The sequence below is a fragment of the Pleurodeles waltl genome, chromosome 12, assembly GCF_031143425.1.
Source record: "Pleurodeles waltl isolate 20211129_DDA chromosome 12, aPleWal1.hap1.20221129, whole genome shotgun sequence".
Lineage (NCBI taxonomy): Eukaryota > Metazoa > Chordata > Amphibia > Caudata > Salamandridae > Pleurodeles > Pleurodeles waltl.
The window spans coordinates 89,141,152-89,164,348 of NC_090451.1; the positions used below are offsets into that span (position 1 = coordinate 89,141,152).

Sequence of the window (23,197 nt, forward strand, 5' to 3'; positions counted from 1 at the left end):
AAGTTAGAGATTACTTTTATCTTTGTATTCCTTGAGTATTATGTAACTTGTTTTATAATTTCTTCCCTAAACCAGGAGAACATATGTTGGTGCAATGCCTGGAAAAATTATTCAGTGTCTAAAGAAAACTAAAACTGAAAACCCTCTAGTTCTTATTGATGAGGTACGATATTGATGTTGTTTTTTGTTTGTCCCATTTTGTCCAAGTTGGCGTTAGCAGTGATTTTTTTTTTTTTTTGCATGCCAGCTTGAAAAGTCAAGAAATAGAGAAAGAGTGACTGCCCTACAGCAGGGTGGGTTGGTCCACTCCATTTTTTAAGTGAGATGGCCAATGTGAGAAAGCTGTTTACCGGAACAGCTTGGGCTACCTACGCTGAATTTTATCCTGGTCAGACCAAGTGCATAGAGTTGACTCTTCGTACATCTGGAGGCAGTAAGTGGCTTGTAGAGGAACTCATGAGTTCTGTGGGGACTTAGTGACAGCCAACACTTCACAACCATGAAGAGTCTAACAAGTTGGAGAAGAGCAAAGAATGGAGTGTTGACTGAAAGGGAAGGACGAGATCCTTGTCCGTGAACTCTAGAGCTTGTGATTGGTCAGTGCAAGTAGCAGTACGCCGGTCTGTACTTTGGGATATGGCAGCTCTTGAGGATGTCAAAAGCAGCAGCTCTTGATCGCAGCAGGATCCATAAAGGTGAATAAACTTGTTAAGGCATACAATAGGCAGGCCCTATTTTTATGAAGTAGAGAGGGGATGTGTCCAGCCTGCCTGTCTCATCATTCCTTGTAACTCCTCTTCCCAGATTGTGCATCCTAGAAAGCAGACACACACACACACACACAAAGGCAAAATAACGATTAAGGTGGCAGGAATGATAGATGGAAGGACAGAGTGTTTGGTTCAAGACCGAATGATGAGCATCCAGATAGCCCTAGGGTGACAGTGTTGCACTTTACAAATTCTGATTGATTGGTTGATCCGTGCGGGGAAAAAAGTACTCCAGACCTCCCCAGAGTCCTTGTTTAAGTATTTTGTAGTACCTAATCTTAACCTTTTGAGCATTTGACTTTATCATGTTGTAGCACAGGTTAATTAAAAAGTTGATGTGTCAGGAGGCCACATATACATCCAAGAAACATTTCTTCGAGGCTTTTACAAATAGCATAGTTAAATGACTATCGGGCACGTGTTGGTCTTCTCAACCTAGTTGGATTTATTTGACTGGAAGAGAAATATCAGAAACCATTGTGGGAACCTTTTTCGAGAATGCCAGGGCAGACAGGGTTTACTGGGCTTATGTTGTGACAGTCATAGTCTCTTACCACTGGTCATGTGTGGATTAACTTTAGTCTTGAGCACAAAACTGAACACCAAGTACATTCTTTTAATGCTTGACCTTCTGGGTAGTAGAGCAGAGAAGTACTGGACTTATTCAAAGAGATGGTGAGGGTTCGAGACTTGGAACTCAGTGAACAATTTAAGAGAAATAAATACATCAAGGACCAGTCAGTGATTTTTCCTGGAAGAAAACTTCTTCACACACAACACAAAACCACATAAGATTCTGTAAGACACTGCATTGGTTATACTGGGTCACCTGAAGACACAGCTCCTGCGGTCCCTTCAGAGTCCCTGTGGACATTCTACGATCTTCTTCTAAGATCCTCCTCCTTAAGAGTTTCTCTAGGGGAACAATGCGGTCCTTCAATGTCTGTGCTGCTCCTTGTCGTTTGAATAGATCACCTCCCACCACTTTCAGAGTTCCATCAACTTCAGAGTTGGCAGGTCAAATAATGAAAGCCCCCCCCCTTGTTGGGGTTGTATGCTCCAACAGTACCTTCACACTCTCTCTCTCTAATGCAATGTAGGGCTGTCCTGTACTCCTGTCAGTGGTTGGCAAGCTCATCGTTCCAGGTGGCATGTTCTGTGCACGGCCCACTGAGCCAGTTTGTCACCTGGACAACACCTTGTGGTATGCAGATCTGGCGCTTGCCCAGTCAAATGAGTGAAGGCAGTGATTGCAGCAGCAGTGGATCAGCTGTGTTCAAGCAATGCTGTTTACAGTCTGGGGCCCTTGGCTTGCAGTTTCTTCCTTCAGTCCATACACAAGCCTCCCATCTAAAAAAAAAAAACTATTAAACCTGGCTGCAGGTTGTAATCTTCACAGTACTCTGGATCTTGAAAACAAGTCTGTTCATGGCAACGACTTGGTCAGAAAGTTTAGCGCCATGCACTTCAAGGTGCATCTTCGCCCGGTCGACTCTTCACACGCCACTTTGAGTAATCTTGAGAAAGCCTGCCTAGTGCGCATGTATGCACGTCCTGTGGGCTGAGGTAGGGGTCAAAAAAGTTACACCTAGCTACGGGGAGTTTGGGGCAGGAGTGTATGCTACAACAAATGGGGGTGAGGACCTTTCCACGCCCCAGTAACTGCTTTTACCGCAATTTAGCATAATGCACTACTTGTAGGAAAATGCATATCTTTAAAGATATTTTATTGGTGTACAGTTGTGTCTCCTGAATTGCTGCCGATTACCTTTTGCACAAGAATGTTATATTTTGCTATGCTGAAACTTGAATGTTTTATCACATCTGTTTTGTGTTGTAGGTGGATAAAATAGGACGCGGCTTTCAAGGCGATCCATCTTCAGCACTTCTCGAACTTTTGGATCCAGAACAGAATGCAAATTTTTTGGATCATTACCTCGACGTTCCTGTTGATTTGTCTAAGGTACTTCTTGTGTTAATCAGTTCAGGCAAAAAAACGACAAGGATAGAAAGTACCTTCTCAAATTATTAGACTTACTAAACAAGATACTTTATTGCGGGACTCCTGGCAATTCAAAAGGGATTCAGATGTCAGTTGTGCATTTGTAGTTTGCTTGGTGGGACCACTAGTTTCAATGTTGTTTTCACATCACCTTTGTCCCATGGACGTAACTTAGGCCTTTGTGGGAGCTCCTTCACGTATGTAGACTGCAGTATACCTAAGATCTTTATTTGTCTACGACATGCTAGCCAAATGAATTGTTATCGTAATATGTGCTTTATAAATAGTTTTCTTAACACAAAGTTATTGTCAAGAGCAGACCCTTGTTTAACTTGTTAGAATCTGTTAAAGCTAGTACTAAACCAGCACTTTTCTCCTTACCGTACCCGTCCCTTACACTGGTGGGTGGGAGTAAAAAAAATTCTAGCTTTCGCGTCAAGAATTTTCAATTCTATTAAGGACACAGAGGCGAGGATTATTCTATCTCTTTCTTTACTGAGCCAAACACAGCAGCCAATTAAACATTAGTAAACAAAAAACTTCACATCCCAAGATGCTCTGTACCCCAGTCATGTGCTCCAATCACCTATTGTGACCCTAGTCCATATCAAGCATGACACCCCAATGTCCTATCCTCTTTCTTTGTCCAAACAGATAACAACAATAATTATTTTCCAAACTTCTCTGTAAATGTTGTTTCACTGAATCTTCTCATCCAAACCAGACGACTGAAGATAACTCAACCGAAGTAGCAAGACGAATCCAACATCTTGAGAGCTGAACCAAACGGTTTCTTCCATCAATATCTTTATGATCACCATCATGAATTCTTCTGATCGGATCCTAGGATAAACAATAATAAAAAATAATACCACCTACTGACAGGTTATTACTTATACCATTCTTTAAACATTTCACTATGTATAAAACAGGGACGGCATAAAAGTTATCATATTTAACAACTGAATACGTCAAAATATCGATAAATAATATATGGGAGGGATAATCCTCGCCTCCGTGTCCTTAAAAGAATTGAAAATTCTTGACGCGAAAGCTAGAATTTTTCTTATTCTATGTCAGGACCGGAGGCTCAGATTATGCTAGTTCAAAGCTGATCAATGACAACAGAGGCCACATAAACAACAGGTTTAAAATAAAACTTACGAAAAGTACATTCGGAAGACCAATCTTCTGTCTTCATCATATCTTCCAAACTTGATCCTAGAGTATAAGATTTCGAGGCCATGGCTCCCCTAACAGAATGAGCTCCAAAACTACTGGTATCAGTACCAGCTTCACTCATTAACCATTTAATCCATCTCAAGAGAGTGGCTGATGAAACTGGTTTAAATGGTTTCTGTAAAGAAATCAATAATTGACCATCCATGGTCTGTCTAAACTCTTCCATAACCAGTTCATAATCTTTCAAACATTGTACTACACATAATTTTGAGTTATCTGGGTACAAAGGATAAGTTACTGACCTGCAATTAGTTTTAGTCCTTCTAGTAATATTAAAAGTCACATCATTAGGAGAATACATTCTACCAGATAAATCTAAAGCCTTGACATCTGAAACTCGCTTACATGAAATTAAGCATAATAACATAGTAAATTTTGCTGAAATCTGTTTACGGGATAAAAATCTATTACAGGGCCAAGAATCTAAAAAGTTTAACACAATGTTCACATCCCATAGCACTGAATATTTGGCTTGAGGAGGCTTAGAAAAACGAATACCTCTCATTAATTTACAGACAAGTGGATGTTCACAGTCAATGTGTTTATGTCCAGCCGAAATAGCTGATCTAAAATTATTAATAGTCCTATATGCCGAACCTGAAGAAGCTAATTCTGCCAGAAAATTGAGAATTAATTCAATATTTGACTCCAAGGGATTGATACTCCTTCCATTACACCAACTATCCCATCTACGCCATGCAGATGTATATCTCTTGTGAGTGCTAGAGGCCCAGGCTTCATTGATAAAGCTTTCAGCTTGCTGCGAAAGGCCTGGGGTTTTCCATTTTGCCCTGAAACCATCCATGCCATTAACATAAGAGTCCCCGATAGAATCAGCGGATGTTGATGGCCCTCCAGACTCAATAGTAAATTCTGCCGCGGAGGAATGAACAACGGACGGGCACAGGCTAGCTGTAGTGCAACAGGGAACCAGGGTTGAGACCTCCAAAATGGAGTCACCAAGACTAGGTCCGACTTCTGTCTCTGAACCTGAGACAGTACCCTTGGAATCAAAAGGAACGGAGGGAACGCATAACCCTGAAACTGAGACCAATTCTGTAGAAAGGCATCTGTCGCTAATGCTAGAGGGTCCGGTCTCCAGCTGAAGAATTTCGGAATCTGGGTATTGAGGCGAGATGCAAAGAGATCTATCTCGCAAGTGCACCATTCTTGAACTATCTGTTTGAAAATAATTGGATCCAGTCTCCAATCGCTGGTGTCCGTCAGATATCTTGAATTCCAGTCTGCAATGGTGTTCTGAACACCCGGGAGATACTCGGCCAGAATTACCAACCTGTGGCTTAAGCAATAATGCCAAATCTCATTGGCTATCTCTGCAAGAATCCTAGATTTCGTCCCACCCAGCTTGTTGACCTATCGAACTGCTCAGATGTTGTCCATTCTCAGAAGGATGCAACAGTCTGTCTTGAGAGGGGATAAGCTCTTTATCGCAAACGACCCCGCAAGGAGCTCCAAACAATTGATATGGAGATTTTGCTCCGTCATTGACCATCGACCCCCGGTCACTACAGACCCGCAGCTGGCTCCCCATCCCCACTGACTGGCGTCTGATTCTATCACTACCTCTGGATGTGACCCGAAAATGGCTCTGCCGTTCCACACCTCCATGTGATGAAGCCACCACTGGATTTCCTCTTTGACCTCTGTGGTTAATGGAATCAAGGTCGAGTAACTCAGACCCTGTCTCAAGTACTTGATCTTCAATCTCTGTAGTGCTCGATAGTGTAGGGGGGCAGGAAAAATTGCCTGAATGGAGGATGCTAACAGCCCCACCAGTCGGGAAATGCTCCTTAGAGAAATGGTCGGACTGACTATAGCCGAGCGTAATTCCCTCTTGATATTGCAGATCTTGGACGAGGGGAGAATCAATAGTGCTTGAAGAGAGTCGATCTTGAAACCCAAAAACTCTATCACTTGTGTCGGGTTCAACAAGGATTTCTGAGCATTGATCAGGAAGCCAAAATCCTGCAACAGACTGATTGCCCAGTTCAAGTGTATCTGCAATGTCTGTGGATCCTGTGCCATCAACAAGATGTCGTCTAAATAAATAATTAGACGTACTCCCTTCGATCTCAGCCTTTCCATCACTGGTCTCAACAACTTTGTGAAACACCAGGGTGCTGAGGACAGGCCGAATGGGAGAGCTGTGAATTCCAAGCACTGATCTTTTCACAGAAACTGGAGAAATCTCCTGTGAGGGGGAAAAATTGGAATTGACAGGTATGCGTACTTCAGATCCAGTTTCACCATCCAGTCTCTTTCCAGAAGGATATCTCTTAACATGTGAATCCCCTCCCTCTTGAAGTGCCTGTACACCATCCAAGAATTGAAGTCTTTTAGATTCAGGACTAACCGATGACCCCCTCCTTTTTTGTCCACTACAAAAATGGGACTGCAAAATCCGGAGGGGTGAGGTGTCGATAAAACTACTGCCCCTTTGTCTAATAGGGCTTGCACTTCTGTATCTATAAACCTCTGACTTTCTTGGGAAAAAATAATTTGCCCCGGGGGAGCTAACTGAAAAGGAGTGCTCATAAACTCCAGATGAAAGCCTGACACTGTCTGAAGGATCCAGGGGTCCCCAGAAATTTTTCTCCAGTTGTCTATACACAAGCCCACTCTTCCCCCAAGAATAACTTGTGAAGGTTGAATGAGACTTAACCAGAGTAGGAGGAGTCCTGGATCGCTCCTTGTTGCCCTTTGCGATGCCCACGTCGGAATCTAGGTCTACCACCTCTGCAAAAGGTGGCGTCTGATTGGTCTCCAGACCAATTACCTCGACCTCTGGGATAGTAGTGTTGGGGACTTCCAAAAGAGCCCCGGCCAGGCATTCGTCCACCATAACGCCCGGCCCTGACAAAAAGGCCTCGCTTAAAGACTTTTTTCAGGGACATTTGTGCTTTGTCGAGGGTGGAAAAGGTGGATCAAAATTTTGCCAATTCCTTAATAAAGGATGATCCAAACAGAAGCCCTTCCGCTGCTGGCCCTGCTTCTGAAGAGGCTAAGTCGACTAGTTTAGGGTCCATACGCATTAGAATGGACTTTCTGTGTTCAGCAGAAATGGCACAGTTGGTGTTACCTAACTGGCAGACAGCTCTCTGCGCCCAACTTAAAAGAATATCGGTATCCACAGGGGTGCCCGACTCTTTGGATACAACAGCCAAGTCTCGAATTTAGTCAGGGGGCCTGACATATCTAGCAGTTTGTCCTGACACAAACGCCATGATCTATCTAATCCTTTTTTCGGATCCTTTGAAAATAATTTCAGGAAGGTGACCATAGTAGGATCAATCTCAGGAGTGTCGGCAACGCTATTATCTAAATCTGGTCTAGGGCATTCTGCTCTGAGGCGGGACCGTACCTCTTTATCAAAATTTCTCCTTAACTTAGCATGTACATACTGTGCGACTTCCGGGGATGGGAGCCAATTAGAAGGTCTAGGATGCAGAATCTCCGAAGGATCAAAATCTAACAACTGTGAAGTGGTCTGTTTCTTCGCCTTCTTACTAGGGTCAGAAATATTAAGCTCGACTGAATCCTGATCTGAAGAGTCTCCTGAAGATGAGGAATTATCTAAAGTGCTGTAGTTATGCTCCAAAATGCATTTTTTACACAGTCTCTCAAACACGTCTGCATGCAAGTCGCCAGAGGAATCATCCTTTTCCAGATTCCTTGTCTTAGCCTGGGACTTAGAGGCTTCCTTAGGGATTTTCCCCTCAGGGATAGGAGGTGACTTATCAGGCATCCATCCTTGAGAGTGAGCGTATTCTAATAACGCTCTCACCAAGGCATCATTAACTGACTGTTGCACTCTATTGTCAAGTGCTTCAACTTTGTTTACCACAAGCTGGTTGTCAGTATCTTCAGGGTAGTACCCTGTGTCCTGGTCACTCCATTGAGCCATAACACTAGAAGTGTATACAGAAAAAATCAGTCTTAAAGGGGGAGTGAATAACCCCTTACAGGCACCAAGCTACAATGGAGCCTTTACTGTAGTGAGTGGAGGGAGCTGCCTGTTATCACTCTAGGCAGAGCCTTATATAAATTTTACAACCCAGATCTAAGAGATCTGGGCGTCAGGGAGGCACTTTGTGAGTCTCTGTTAAATGAATAACTTTTCTGCCAAAAGACGCGCGTCCAAATACGAGCCGATCTCTATAAAAGCTAAGGGATAAGAGATCGGCTCGTAAAACACGCGCGTTCGGCAGTGTGTTAAAACAAACGAAAGACTACGGGCGTACGGTGCTCCCGCTCCACAAGACAGGCTCAAAACGGGCCTTAAATGACGCAATTTGTGACACAATCAAAGTACAATAACAAAGCAGAGCACGCAAAATCACGTCGCTATAATTTACACATTCAAATCGATTTTTTTAAAGGTACAACAAACAATACGCATGAAGAGTAAAAATAGAAGTTACTTATCTGCTAAGAAAGAGGATATGACGGTGGGGGTCATGCTTGATATGGACTAGGGTCACGATAGGTGACCGGGGTACAGATCGTTTTGGGATGTGAAGTTTTTTGTTTACTAATGTTTAATTGGCTTCTGTGTTTGGCTCAGTAAAGAAAGAGATAGCATAATCTGAGGCTCCGGTCCTCACTTAGAATTCATATTGCTTGTTCGCTGTGTCGCTTATAAGTAGACCATTTCTTCTGATAGGGAAAATGTATTGCCTGGCTGCAGACAGCAAAGGCTCCCATTGTGCTCCATCTTTTTTAATCTACTTCTGCTAATGATGACCTAACCATGGTCTTCACCCTGTTGTCAGTGGAACAATCTTCTCTTTGCAGCATGTTGTTTCTGACAACTTCTGTACAGGCTTAAATGGAAATATGTCTCTTTTTTTCGGGGTGGAGAACATGCAGGCCGATTGTCTGACAAAGGCCATAAATGTCAGGGAGAGAAAGGATGTGATTTGTTCAAGCGTCATTGGTGCCTCCTGACCCGTATATGAATGTTTGTTTGGGTGATGTCTGATGTGACGCGAACTGAAATTGGTGTGAGTGCTGGTAAGTTGTCTGTATAGTTTATTTGATGTGTGTGTGTGTGTGAGATTCTCAGGTGGAGGACAACTTTCTGTGAGAAAGGTGGCATGGGTTTGTTTCTTATGCTCCTGTGTTGTATTCGCACCAGCCCGGTGGATTGCGTGTAAGAGCTCCCAGCTATCATCTGATTCCGCCCACTATGAGGTTCATATGCTGGATGTTTCTTTTTCTGGTTCCCTAACATTTCTCGGAAAACCTCAAATGGCTAAAAGGTCCCTCCTCTGTGAGGATGGTACCCTGTCCGCCGCTCCTTTACTCGGGTGAAGCCAAGCTTGATTAAATGAATCCCTGTAGCACACATCTTTAGGTACCATCTATGTTGTAAACCAACCTGATCTCTTCAGTCTGCTAAAGGGACGTATATACACCTATATTTTTAGAAAGCATGAGCGTCCAGATTTATTTGCCAATGGACAGTCTCTCCTGCTTTTAGACCCATTTTCCTATGTCCTGCCCGAACTGGGCATGACTGAATATGGAAGAACTGGTAGTCTGTGCCAAGGAGTTGACCTAGTCGATCTTCATCTTCTTTGTACAGATATCAACCTTCCCCTGGTTGCTTTTATTTTAACCTGTTTTTTTTGTGTTCAGGCTAGCCAATTCTTTCCATTGTGGTATCAACTTTTATGTTTTGATCAACACAGTGCAAGTGACAACTGAGAGTTGACCATTGAGATTGGTGTGAGTGTAGGTTAGTCGTCTCTGTTTTAGAGTTCTTCTCATCGCAATTGATTTGCTTCCTGTAGGTGCTGTTCATTTGTACTGCGAACATGACAGACACCATCCCGGAGCCTCTGAGGGATAGGATGGAGATGATCAACATATCTGGATACGTTGCGCAAGAGAAGCTGGCCATTGCCGAGGTACCAATATCTAATTCCTTTTATTTGTGCTGTCCAAGCTGGCGGAGATGGGCAATCTGAAACAGAGCAAACAGGACCAAACCACAGCACAGGTTTAGTAGAGTTACTAACAGGGCGTAGAACAGAATGTATGTAAATTGCTGCATGCATCTGCTTTAAATGCTTAGTTCTGTCAAATACATCTGACATAGGTGGTTCTTCAAACGTGTCAGGCTATTTTTCTGTGATCTGAGACCAGCAAGCAATGGGACATCCTTGTGACAGATTGTGACATATTCCTTGGACACACAGGAGCTATATACTACTGCAAGCTCCCTTAATTGCTCTGTAGCTTTTACATTTCTGGGGCTACCACAGGCCTACACTTGGTTGCTGGTATGAGGTACGATAACTCGATTTTTTTAAAGATATAAGACTTTAAGTGTTGTTTTTAAAATAATCATTTAAATGTCTAAAAAGGTTTATGGCTTTTAGATGACTTTTGCATAGCATGGGTGTAAGGAAATGCCTCCTTGGCATGGTTACCCCCTGACTTTTTGCCTTTGCTGATGCTATGTTTTGAATTGAAAGTGTGCTGAGGCCTGCTAACCAGGCCCCAGCACCAGTGTTCTTTCCCTAACCTGTAGTTTTGTATCCACAATTGGCACACCCTGGCTTCCAGATAAGTCCCTTGTAAATGGTACCCCTAGTACCAAGGGCCCTGATGCCAAGGAACGTCTCTAAGGGCTGCAGCATGTCTTATGCCACCCTGGAGACCCCTCACTCAGCACAGACACACTGCTTGCCAGCTTGTGTGTGCTGGTGAGAACAAAATGAGTAAGTCGACATGGCACTCCCCTCAGGGTGCCATGCCAGCCTCTCACTGCATATGCAAGTATAGATAAGTCACCCCTCTAGCAGGCCTTACAGCCCTAAGGCAGGGTGCACTATACCATAGGTGAGGGCACCAGTGCATGAGCACTGTGCCCCTACAGTGTCTAAGCTAAACCTTAGACATTGTAAGTGCAGGGTGGCCATAAGAGTATATGGTCTGGGAGTCTGTTTTACACAAACTCCACAGCACCATAATGGCTACACTGAAAACTGAGAAGTTTGGTATCAAACTTCTCAGCACAATAAATGCACACTGATGCCAGTGTACATTTTATTGTAAAATACACCCCAGAGGGCACCTTAGAGGTGCCCCCTGAAACCTTAACCGACTATCTGTGCAGGCTGACTGGTTCCAGCAGCCTGCCACAACCGAGACATGTTGCTGGCCCCATGGGGAGAGTGCCTTTGTCACTCTGAGGCCAGTAACAAAGCCTGCACTGGGTGGAGATGCTAACACCTCCCCCAGGCAGGAGCTGTAACACCTGGCAGTGAGCCTCAAAGGCTCACCCCTTTGTGCCAGCACCGCAGGACACTCCAGCTAGTGGAGTTGCCCGCCCCCTCCGGCCACGGCCCCCACTTTTAGCGGCAAGGCCGGAGAAAATAATGAGAAAAACAAGGAGGAGTCACTGACCAGTCAGGACAGCCCCTAAGGTGTCCTGAGCTGAAGTGACTCTAACTTTTAGAAATCCTCCATCTTGCAGATGAAGGATTCCCCCAATAGGATTAGGGATGTGACCCCCTCCCCTTGGGAGGAGGCACAAAGAGGGTGTACTCACCCTCAGGGCTAGTAGCCATTGGCTACTAACCCCCCAGACCTAAACACGCCCTTAAATTTAGTATTTAAGGGCTCCCCTGAACCTAAGAATTCAGATTCCTGAAACTACAAGAAGAAGAGGACTGCTGAGCTGAAAAACCCCTGCAGAGGAAGAACAGAAGACACCAACTGCTTTGGCCCCAGACTTACCGGCCTGTCTCCTGCCTTCCAAAGAAACCTGCTCCAGCGACGCTTTCCAAGGGACCAGCAACCTCTGAATCCTCTGAGGACTGCCCTGCTTCAAGAAAGACAAGAAACTCCCGAGGACAGTGGCACTGCTCCAAAAGAACTGCAACTTTGTTACAGAGGAGCAGATTTAAAGACCCCTGCAACTCCCCGCAAGAAGCGTGAGACTTGCAATACTGCACCCGGCGACCCCGACTCGACTGGTGGAGAACCAACACCTCAGGGAGGACCCTCCGGCGACTCCAAGACCGTGAGTAACCAAAGTTGTCCCCCCTGAGCCCCCACAGCGACGCCTGCAGAGGGAATCCCGAGGCTCCCCCTGACCGCGACTGCCTGAACTCTAAAGTCCCGACGGCTGGAAAAGACCCTGCACCCGCAGCCCCCAGCACCTGAAGGAACGGAACTTCTGTGCAGGAGTGACCCCCAGGAGGCCCTCTCCCTTGCCCAGGTGGTGGCTACCCCAAGGAGCCCCCCCTTGCCTGCCTGCACCGCTGAAGAGACCCCTTGGTCTCCCATTGAAATCAACAGAGAACCCGACGCTTGTTTGCACACTGCACCCGGCCGCCCCGCGCTGCTGAGGGTGTACTTTCTGTGTGGACTTGTGTCCCCCCCCAAGGTGCCCTACAAAACCCCCCTGGTCTGGCCTCCGAAGACGCGGGTACTTACCTGCTGGCAGACTGGAACCGGGTCACCCCCTTCTCTCCATTGAAGCCTATGTGTTTTGGGCACCTCTTTGACCTCTGCACCTGACCGGCCCTGAGCTGCTGGTGTGGTAACTTTGGGGTTGCTCTGAACCCCCAACGGTGGGCTACCTTGGACCCAAAACTGAGACCTGTAAGTGATTTACTTACCTGCTAAAAATAACAATACTTTACCTCCCCCAGGAACTGTGAAAATTGCACTGTGTCCACTTTTAAAACAGCTATTTGTGTTTTATGTGAAAAGTATATAGGCTACTGTAATTATTCAAAGTTCCTAAAGTACTTACCTGCAATACCTTTCAAATGAGATATTACATGTAGAATTTGAACCTGTGGTTCTTAAAATAAACTAAGAAAATATATTTTTCTATAACAAAACCTATTGGCTGGATTTGTCTCTGAGTGTGTGTTCCTCATTTATTGCCTGTGTGTATGTACAACAAATGCTTAACACTACTCCTTTGATAAGCCTACTGCTCGACCACACTACCACAAAATAGAGCATTAGTATTATCTCTTTTTGCCACTATCTTACCTCTAAGGGGAACCCTTGGACTCTGTGCATACTATTCCTTACTTTGAAATAGTGCATACGGAGCCAACTTCCTACAATGGGGAACTCCTGATGCACAGCAAGGGTGGTATAGAAATAGGTAAAAATAGGGACCTTGTGCCAAGCACATTGTCTGATCATGGGAGGATAGACTACTGGGTGCACACGCATGTTGCTGCCACAGGTGCCCATTTCAAGTGAGGTAGTCTTTGTCACCAGCTCTTTGATGAGAAGAAAAGGGGGGGCTGGTGTCTATACTGCACAGCTCTGCAGTAGTCAGCCAAGGCCTCAGAGTATTGGACGAACTGATTAAAGAATGCAAGCCCTTTCCAGTAACTTCAGCTGCTGGCATCTTATTCTAGTGGGAATATGGATGCAGACTTCTGTTTTCTGATGTCACTCTGGCCAAAACAAGGATTGCTGGCACTCTGGAGGGAAGTATGTCACATTAGTGCAGCAGGGTTAAGGAGATCACGACTGGTGGCAGGTGGCCAGCTTATAACTTGGTTTGGCCTTAAAGTATTCACTCTGTGTTTGCAGGAACGTACAAAATTGGCTCTCCTAAAATGGGTCTGCCTCAGGTTCACACATGCATATATCTTGCCTTCCAGATTTTGATTCTGCGTGGACCCTTCCCGACACTGCTTCTTTGTTTCGGACTGGACCGTGATACGGTGTCAACTGTTGTGGTCCAACTCAGCAGTACTCTGATACAAGGCCCCCAGCTTGGTCCATCTTAGCAGAGCTCAGCATGCCACAGCAGGGCGGGCATAACTAAATCTCTTGCTCTAGAGTGTGTGGCAAGTTCTCAGCAGTCTACAGCAACACAGATCTGCTCAGTCTCGCAGGTATTGTCTGTAAGCTTCAAAAGCAAACTAACAAGAATTTCTGCCTTTGGGACTCATTTTAGGCCAATGAATCTTTTGACCCTGATTGAAGACACCTTAGGACGAGATAGCTAATCAGCTTGTCAATTAATATGTCAATAATGTCATCAAAGTTCACAGTAATGCGACAATTCAAATTAATCAAAGACATTTAATAAACTCGTAAACCACCATGACCTTTCAGTCATGAATAACCACACCAATTTAGCAGGATTTTGTGAAGTTTATTCCCTATTGATTACAATTCTACTAATAAGTTTATTAATCTCAAACGAAGAAACACATTAGCATAGTCATAATATGGCAACTCTGATAAGATTTAATCAAAGCAAGAATTACGAATATTAGAACATAGCACGGCATCAACATAGGTTATCCTTAGCGGAGTAATGTTAGCACATTATTCAACAAAGCATAGATTCAGTCATTTGTCTATTTGCGTCAGTTTAGTGAATTCCTCTCTTAACCTCGAATTAGGATTGGCATGTTGGGCTTCATGCAAAACAATTTAGTAACACCAATTTAGAAAACATCTAGTTATGGTCTCTGTCAAAAGACGCAGTTGGTACCTAGAAAGGAAAAGCAAACAGACAATTACATTGTCATATAGTTACCCTCCGTATTGGGTCAGCACTCAGGTTCGGTCTTCGTCCTCAGGACATCAGTTGATTCGCCATCAGCCAGGAATTCAGCAAGTCGGGTAAAGGGGCACTTCCCTCATAAGGAGGTAAAGTGTAAAAGGGCAATATAAGGCAAGAATGGTTTTAAGAACCAAACAGCAAAGTCTCTATGCAGAGTGACAAAGTGTCTGGGTCATAGCAAAAACGTGACAGCATCTCCCTCTCATCTATCTCCTAGTCTCCTATTCTAATTCACCTCCTTGTGTCAAGGGTTTTTATCCCATTTTTGTTGTACATTCCCCTAAAATTTGGTTGGATGAGGGGTTGCACCCCACTATCTTCCTCCAATAGAGTTCCCATTATCTCATCAGATTTGTCACCCCATAACAGTTCTCACGTATTTTATTGGTCCTTATGATTGACGTCTTTAGTGGGTGGAATGTCCGGTATGATTTCATGCTCTCGTGGTCCTTTGCACTTCTTCAGTCAGTGTCCATTGTCTGTACCGGTTCAGGCGACCTTGTACCTGCAAGTGGTTTACACTGTTGCATTCAGCAAGAATGTCTCACTAAGCCAGTCGAATTTCATGAGAACGGATCTACTACAGTTACATTCATCTTCTAGCTTTGGAAAAACAAGAGTTCATGTCCTTCAGCAAGTCGGCACACTGCACGCTAGAAAAACACATTTTATATGAAACCAGGCATCTAGGCCTCGACTCATGCTAACTAAGGCTTAATGATTTATTAGAAAAACTTTAACATATAGGCTTTTATTATAAATGCAAAATTATACTTTATCATAATATTTCAACATTATTTGTCAGTTTCATTAGTCATTGTATATGGTGACGGCCACTCCCCGTGGGTACATTTCAAGCATGTGTTTTTAGCAAAACATATTAATACATTTTTTATGCGGCATTATTACACATTAGTTCATAAACATTTCATGTTAATATTGCTTATATAAGCTACGCTCTCTCAGCCCTTACCTTCCTCTAGAAGCATATTAAATTCAAAGTTAGTCTCAGACCTTTGGAGGAACCAACCAGGTGAAAGTGCATTTTCCTTTTGGCGCCATTTCTCTATCAAAACTAGTCTCAGGTGAGTGGTCTCTCTCCATTTTTGTCTTGCTTCCTGACAACTCTTCTTCAGCAACATAAATCATAGGTTGTGATGGATGGGCAGGATGCCCAGTGCATAACTAACTATGAAGGTTGGTCCGGCCTCACAAACACAGTTCTGTCCCAATCAAGAAGTAATTTCACACAACAGTGACTGGTATGGGCCACGCATCTTTGTTTTTGATTGCTGACATTTACTCTATTTTTGTGTAAATCTTGGATTCTTTTAAAGATACAAGACAAACCTCACACGGAAAGCATGCACCTCTTTGCAGATAGGAAGAATGCCAGTTTGGTGCTCTTAGAATCATGAAAAATGGTACCATCCATTAGTCCGTACCCAGCAAACGATGTTTCATACAGTGGTTGTCACTGGTGGCGATAAGTGTGCAGAATTGAGATTATTGGTTATGTTATGATGGCTCTTAGAAGAGTACTAGCTATGTATCAACCCATTAAAATTTGATACCGCAGGACTTAAATACTGATTCTAGTCTGCCACTGGCTTATTCAAGGATCTTGTATGTTTCGAGTAAGGAGAAGCTTTCTTTAGTTAAATAAGATTGCTTATTCGTACGTAATTTAGAAAATAGATCTGATTTGTATGATCAGTCTGGATTGTCATGGTGCACCCAGACAACGTCAATCTTGTTGCATCAAACTTTGAAATGTCACTGGCTAATGGGCATATAGTAGTCGTAGACGTATAATATTCATTTTGCAACTTTTTTTTTTTTTTTTAAATCACTTTAGTTGTTCTTTGATGCCTCTGGTAATAAGCTCCTATTTGATCTAATGTTTCTCTTTCTTGGTAAAAAAAGTATTTGCCATTTTCTTCCAGAGGTACCTGGTCCCACAAGCGCGTGTGTTATGTGGCCTGGATGAGGTGAAGACCAAGATTACGTCAGAGGCACTTACTGTTCTTATAAAGCAATACTGTCGTGAGAGTGGAGTCCGCAATCTTCAGAAGCAGGTGGAAAAGGTAAGGTAAAGGTTTGATGTGGCTCACATCTTTTCATACACTGATTGGCTGCTGATGAGCTTATGTGAGTTCTACCACTACATCTACAGTGGCTGAAAAGTACAGGTAAAGATTTCGGGTTGAATTGAGATTAAAGTATCGCAGAATCAGCTATAGCTGAATGTTATTTAGGCACCAGAGATCCCAGGCTTAAGGAGACTGGTGTGGGCAAAAAGAAGAATATTTGAATATCATTCATGTAAAAATAGCCAGAGTAACCAAAAGAAAAGATGATCAGGCATAAAGAGTTGTGGAGTGAGATTTGTGGAGGGTTCATTACAGAGCCTTCAGGTAACTAGACCAGTTAACATTGTTTTAGATGTTTCTGAGCACCACAAGTTGCAGGAGTGTTAGGGGAGGCTAGAAAGAGTGTATGGTGAAGCTTATGACCATTTTGGCACGCAAGAGCCCATTTTTGATGCTCAAAAACAAGACTCTCACACGAGGCTATCAAAAGTAACCCGATCCAGATTGGAATTTGGTATTCCTGTTTCGCACGGACAAATAAAAGTGAAGAAAACTTGTTACGATCTTTACTTCATCAAGGTATTACCTCTCAAACCAATTTGCCACAAAATCAAAATGCTTAGTTAATTTGATATTTGATTTGCAAGCCGTGGAAGAACAAATTGAATTTGAGGCAGTCACAAAGAAATATTTTACTTGTAGGCAAAAACCATCTTTCACCTCTGTTGTAAAATGAGAACCTATTTTCCCAGGTTTTACGGAAGTCTGCCTATAAGATTGTCAAAGGAGAAGCAGAGAGTGTAGAGGTGACCCCAGATAACCTACAAGACTTTGTTGGGAAGCCCATCTTCACTGTGGATCGGATGTATGATATCACACCTCCCGGAGTGGTCATGGGACTAGCATGGACAGCAATGGGTAAGTTAGACTTTTTTCAGATGTTTTGGCAGCAGATCTATGATACCTAGGTCTCTTTGTTTTTTGTTGTGTTTTTTTTTGCTTTTTTAAATAGCAGGAAAAATTATTCAGTGCATTTTTGATTAATAGGTAATTATGTTTAATAAGATTGTGGGTGTTTGTGGATATTCAAGACTCCTTATGTGTCTTGGCCAGAAGAACCCTTTATCACTATCCAACTATGGAGGATTAATTGTGAAAGAAAATGGATGAGAGTTTAGTTTTTTCTTTAAAAAAAATAAAGATATGTTTTGCAGTATACAGAGAGAGGATTATGCTGGCCCTGAAGAAATGTAAAAGAAGTATTTTGGAAGATATTTAATAGTGGGCAAGCTTTAGCACAGAAGAAGCTAAGGAAAGTTATCCCTTTGGTTGCAACACTGAAAGATACTCAATTCGTACTGGTAATTCAACATATTAAAGAGTTATCTATGTCCAATGATGACTTTGATATCTTAGTCAATCCCAACTGATTTACGTGTATTTTATTTTTAAGAGTCTGCTTATTTGATTTCATTGTGTTCCAGCAGTTACAGAAAGCTTGGTTGTATTGCACTAATGTGCTCTCGCTGCGCAGTCATGCCTTCAAAAAGAGGCCTCCTGTTGCAGATACAGGTGCGCGACGCACTGCAGACCGAAGAACGAAGCAGTGTTTTAGTTAAACAGGAGCATGGTTAAGTTTCAGTAGTAGATTGTTCCGTCATGTAGGTGCCATTCTCATTGGGGTCTTTCAATAAATACACAGATTGCAAGAGGTTGAGCATCTCCATGCATTAATGCCAAGCCCGCTCCACCCTAAAAGATAATAGTCTGGTTCTCTAAAGTCTATATGACGATGCAGCAAGCAAGAGCTGTGGTGACAATGCCTCTCACCAAGAGGCGTCATGCGCACCATTCTGCTGCCTCCGCACTGGTCTGATCCAATACCTTTTATGTGGGAAGAAAAAATGTACTTGTTGCAACCTCTGAGGTGGGAAGAGAAACTGTTGCATTCCAAGTGTTCAAGAAACATGGAAATAATGCCCTGCAGTGTGTGTAGAAATAAAGTAGTGGAAACAGTTTGAGTGGATTATTTCAATATAAAACCCTTAATTACAGCTTAAGTGTGGGTAAAAATGGTCCAAGGAGCAGCATTATTACAGTCTCAGAGGGGAACAAAAAACAAATTGTTTCAAATATGACCACAGGCTAACTGTATCAGTTGGAATTAAATTTTAATTTAACAAAAAGGAACAAAAGATATTTCAGTTGGCGCATTTTTGCAAAATGCTATAGACAGTGTTTATGATTAATTTTTGGGAGATTGATCATGCAGGGAATTCTGTGACCAGTTAATTTTAACTTGTGAGCAGAATGTGAGCCCTCTGCCTTTTAGAAAGGGATCCCCGTAACGAGTGGTGCGTGTCTGTTGCTTCTCTTCAGTCTTGCTTTTTCCTCACCCCTCTCCTAGGTGGGTCCACTCTGTTCATTGAGACCTCTCTGCGGCGGCTGCGGGATAGGGAGAGCAAGGACGGCTCCCTTGAAGTGACTGGTCAGCTTGGTGATGTGATGAAGGAAAGTTGCAAAATTGCTTACACCTATGCCCGTGCTTTCTTGATGAAGAAGGAGCCTTCCAATGAGTTCCTTTCAACCTCACACATTCATTTGCACGTGCCAGAGGTAAGCAGAATGCTGGCAAGCGTATCTCTGAAAGAGAAGTTCCAGTAACATGCTTTCTGACCCATAGAAATAGTTGGGATAGCGACAAGAGATATAACTGAGGAAACATACCTATGCTATCTGCCCATATTACAGTCATATGTGACTCCAAACCAAACAAAACCCATACTTGCAAGTCCACGTTGTCAGTAGGGACATGATATTTTTCCTGCTTTCTTAATAATTTCCTGCTTTATTTCCAATCAGGGAGCAACGCCAAAAGATGGGCCCAGTGCCGGTTGCACCGTAGTCACTGCCCTTTTGTCACTGGCCATGAACCGACCCGCGAGACAAAATGTAGCTATGACTGGAGAGGTATCTCTAACGGGAAAAATTCTTCCAGTTGGTGGAATCAAGGAGAAAACCATTGCTGTAAGATTTTTCTTTAAATATTCCTTAAAGTTGATTTCAAAGATACAGCCTGTGAGACACGTATATGTCTGTTTCATGTGCACCACTGTTCGCAGTGGTCCAAGCTCCCCAATACGCAGATAGCAGGTTCCTTATGTCCAACCTAATCATATGCGGCTGAAGACCTGGCACATCGTCAATTAAAGGTAAAGCCACCTGACCCTGTCTTTAGTGTCTGTTGTGGTGAGGAGGGCCCCAACCTTGGTTCATCATTACATTTTCCAGTTTCATATAATATTTATTTACATCAGGTCTTCTCTTACTCACTTACCTTAACTCACCAGTAACCAATTCTGTATTGCTTTCTCTGGGGTGCGTCTTATGCTTTGGCCTTACTGTCCCTCAGATCACAAGTCTTTTTTTTTTTTTTTTTTTTTTTTTAACCAGCCAATTGGAAATATTAAGGGTTTACATCCAGGGAGTTATGTAAGGGCTTCTTATAACTACCTAAGCCGCATGCAGGGCCGGCTTTAGAGGGGTGCGACTGGTGCGGCCACACTGGGTGATGCCCTGGGGGGAGCGCTGTATTTTGAAATAACTTATGATTTAAAAGCACCTGAAGCAGAGTTCCATGTGTGTTCAGTTGTCAGGCAACAATAAAAATGTCGAGATAACTCTTGTGATTACTGTTCCTGCTAGTAAGAGAGATCGTAGGTTTGACCAGAGGCAGTTTTGGCTCACCATAAAGTAGCGCAGAAGGTTGATGTGCCTGCTGCAAAGAACAGATCTGTATTTTATGTTGATTGCTGAGTGGATTAGTAAAGCTAACCTTTACCAGTGCTTTAAAACAAATGATATGTATTTGAGACAAGGGCTATTGAGAGATGAGGGGCACTTTCGTAGGATGATAGTGCGGGAATCCGAGGAGGTAATGAGGAGGGGGCGGTGCAAAAAAGATCCACACAGGACACCACCAGGGCTAAAGCCGGCCCTGGCCACATGTCTTATTAGATTGGTGTTATGTTATTAAACTCCATGGAGTCTGGGCTTCCCTGTGCATGTTTCCAGTTGGTAGTTGTAGGAAGTTGGCTCTGTATGCACTATTTCAAAGTAAGGAATAGTATGCACAGAGTCCAAAGGGTTCCCCTTAGAGGTAAGATAGTGGCAAAAAGAGATAATACTAATGCTCTATTTCGTGGAAGTGTGGTCGAGCAGTAGGCTTATCAAAGGAGTAGTGTTAAGCATTTGTTGTACACACACAGGCAATAAATGAGGAACACACACTCAGAGTCAATTCCAGGCCAATAGGTTTTTGTATAGAAAAATATATTTTCTTAGTTTATTTTAAGAACCACTGGTACTTTAAATGAAAGGTATTGCAGGTAGGTACTTTAGGAACTTTGAATAATCAAAATAGCATACACAGTTTTCAAATAAATCACATATAGCTATTTTAAAACTAGACACTGCAATTTTCACAGTTCCTAGGGGGAGTAAGAGTTAGTTAGTTTTTGCAGGTAAGTAAACCACCTACGGGGTTCAAGTTTGGGTCCAAGGTAGCCCACCGTTGGGGGTTCAGAGCAACCCCAAAGTTACCACACCAGCAGCTCAGGGCCGTTCAGGTGCAGAGTTCAAAGTGGTGCCCAAAACGCATAGGCTTCAATGGAGAAGGGGGTGCCCCGGTTCCAGTCTGCCAGCAGGTAAGTACCCGCGTCTTCGGAGGGCAGACCAGGGGGGTTTTGTAGGGCACCGGGGGGGACACAAGTTAGCACAGAAAGTACACCCTCAGCGGCCGGGTGCAGTGTGCAAACACACGTCGGGTTTCCAATGGAAATCAATGGGAGACCAAGGGGTCTCTTCAGCGATGCAGGCAAGGGGGGGGGCTCCTTGGGGTATCCACCACCTGGGCAAGGGAGAGGGCCTCCTGGGGGTCACTCCTGCACTGGAGTTCCGATCCTTCAGGTCCTGGGAGCTGCGGGTGCAGAGTCTTTACCAGGCGTCGGGATCTGGGAAGCAGGCAGTCGCGGTCAGGGGGAGCCTCGGGATTCCCTCTGCAGGCGTCGCTCTGGGGGCTCGGGGGGGCAACGTTGGCCACTCACAGCCTCGTAGTCGCCGGGGAGTCCTCCCTGAAGTGTTGTTTCTCCACAAGTCGAGCCGGGGGCGTCGGGTGCAGAGTAGCAAGTCTCACGCTTCCGGCGGGAAACGCAGTTGTCTTGAAGTTGCTTCTTTGAAACAAAGTTGCAGTCTTGGGTGAACAGAGCCGCTGTCCTCTGGAGTTTCTTGGTCCTTCTAGAGCAGGGCAGTCCTCTGAGAATTCAGAGGTCGCTGGTCCTGGGGAAAGCGTCGCTGGAGCAGTGTCTTTAGAAGTGGGGAGACAGGCCGGTAGAGCTGGGGCCAAAGCAGTTGGTGTCTCAGTCTTCTCTGCAGGGTTTTTCAGCTCAGCAGTCCTCTTCTTCTTAGGTTGCAGGAATCTGAGTTCCTAGGTTCTGGGGAGCCCTTAAATACTAAATTTAAGGGCGTGTTTGGGTCTGGGGGGTTAGTAGACAATGGCTACTAGCCCTGAGGGTGGGTACACCCTCTTTGTGCCTCCTCCCAAGGGGAGGGGGTCACATTCCTATCCCTATTGGGGGAATCCTCCATCTGCAAGATGGAGGATTTCTAAAAGTCCGAGTCACCTCAGCTCAGGACACCTTAGGGGCTGTCCTGACTGGCCAGTGACTCCTCCTTGTTATTCTCATTATCTCCTCCAGCCTTGCCGCCAAAAGTGGGGCCGTGGCCGGAGGGGGCGGGCAACTCCACTAGCTGGAGTGCCATGTGGTGCTGTAACAAAGGGGGTGAGCCTTTGAGGCTCACCGCCAGGTGTTACAGTTCCTGCAGGGGGAGGTGTGAAGCACCTCCACCCAGTACAGGCTTTGTTACTAGCCACAGAGTGACAAAGGCACTCTCCCCATGTGGCCAGAAACATGTCTCGAGTGTGGCAGGCTGCTAAAACCAGTCAGCCTACACAGGTAGTTGGTTAAGGTTTCAGGGGGCACCTCTAAGGTGCCCTCTGGGGTGTATGTTACAACAAAATGTACACTGGAATCAGTGTGCATTTATTGTGCTGAGAAGTTTGATACCAAACTTCCCAGTTTTCACTGTGGCCATTATGGTGCTGTGGAGTTCGTGTTTGACAGACTCCCAGACCATATACTCTTATGGCTACCCTGCACTTACAATGTCTAAGGTTTTGCTTAGACACTGTAGGGGCACAGTGCTCATGCACTTGTGTCCTCGCCTATGGTATAGTGCACCCTGCCTTAGGGCTGTAAGGCCTGCTAGAGGGGTGACTTATCTATACTGCATAGGCAGTGTCAGGTTGGCATGGCACCCTGAGGGGAGTGCCATGTCGACTTACTCGTTTTGTTCTCACCAGCACACACAAGCTGGCAAGCAATGTGTCTGTGCTGAGTGAGGGGTCCCCAGGGTGGCATAAGATATGCTGCATTCCTTAGAG

General features: G+C 44.3%; 1 protein-coding gene across 1 annotated transcript in view; it reads left to right on the forward strand.

The window, feature by feature from the left end:
* LONP1 (lon peptidase 1, mitochondrial) overlaps positions 1-23,197 on the forward strand; it is a 51,914-nt gene that overhangs the window by 22,970 nt on the left and 5,747 nt on the right. The window contains exons 11-17 of the mRNA XM_069216658.1: positions 76-163; positions 2,611-2,733; positions 9,831-9,947; positions 16,549-16,689; positions 17,448-17,613; positions 19,103-19,311; positions 19,558-19,722. Coding sequence (XP_069072759.1) covers positions 76-163; positions 2,611-2,733; positions 9,831-9,947; positions 16,549-16,689; positions 17,448-17,613; positions 19,103-19,311; positions 19,558-19,722 — 1,009 coding nt within the window. The remainder of the gene's footprint in view (positions 1-75; positions 164-2,610; positions 2,734-9,830; positions 9,948-16,548; positions 16,690-17,447; positions 17,614-19,102; positions 19,312-19,557; positions 19,723-23,197) is intronic.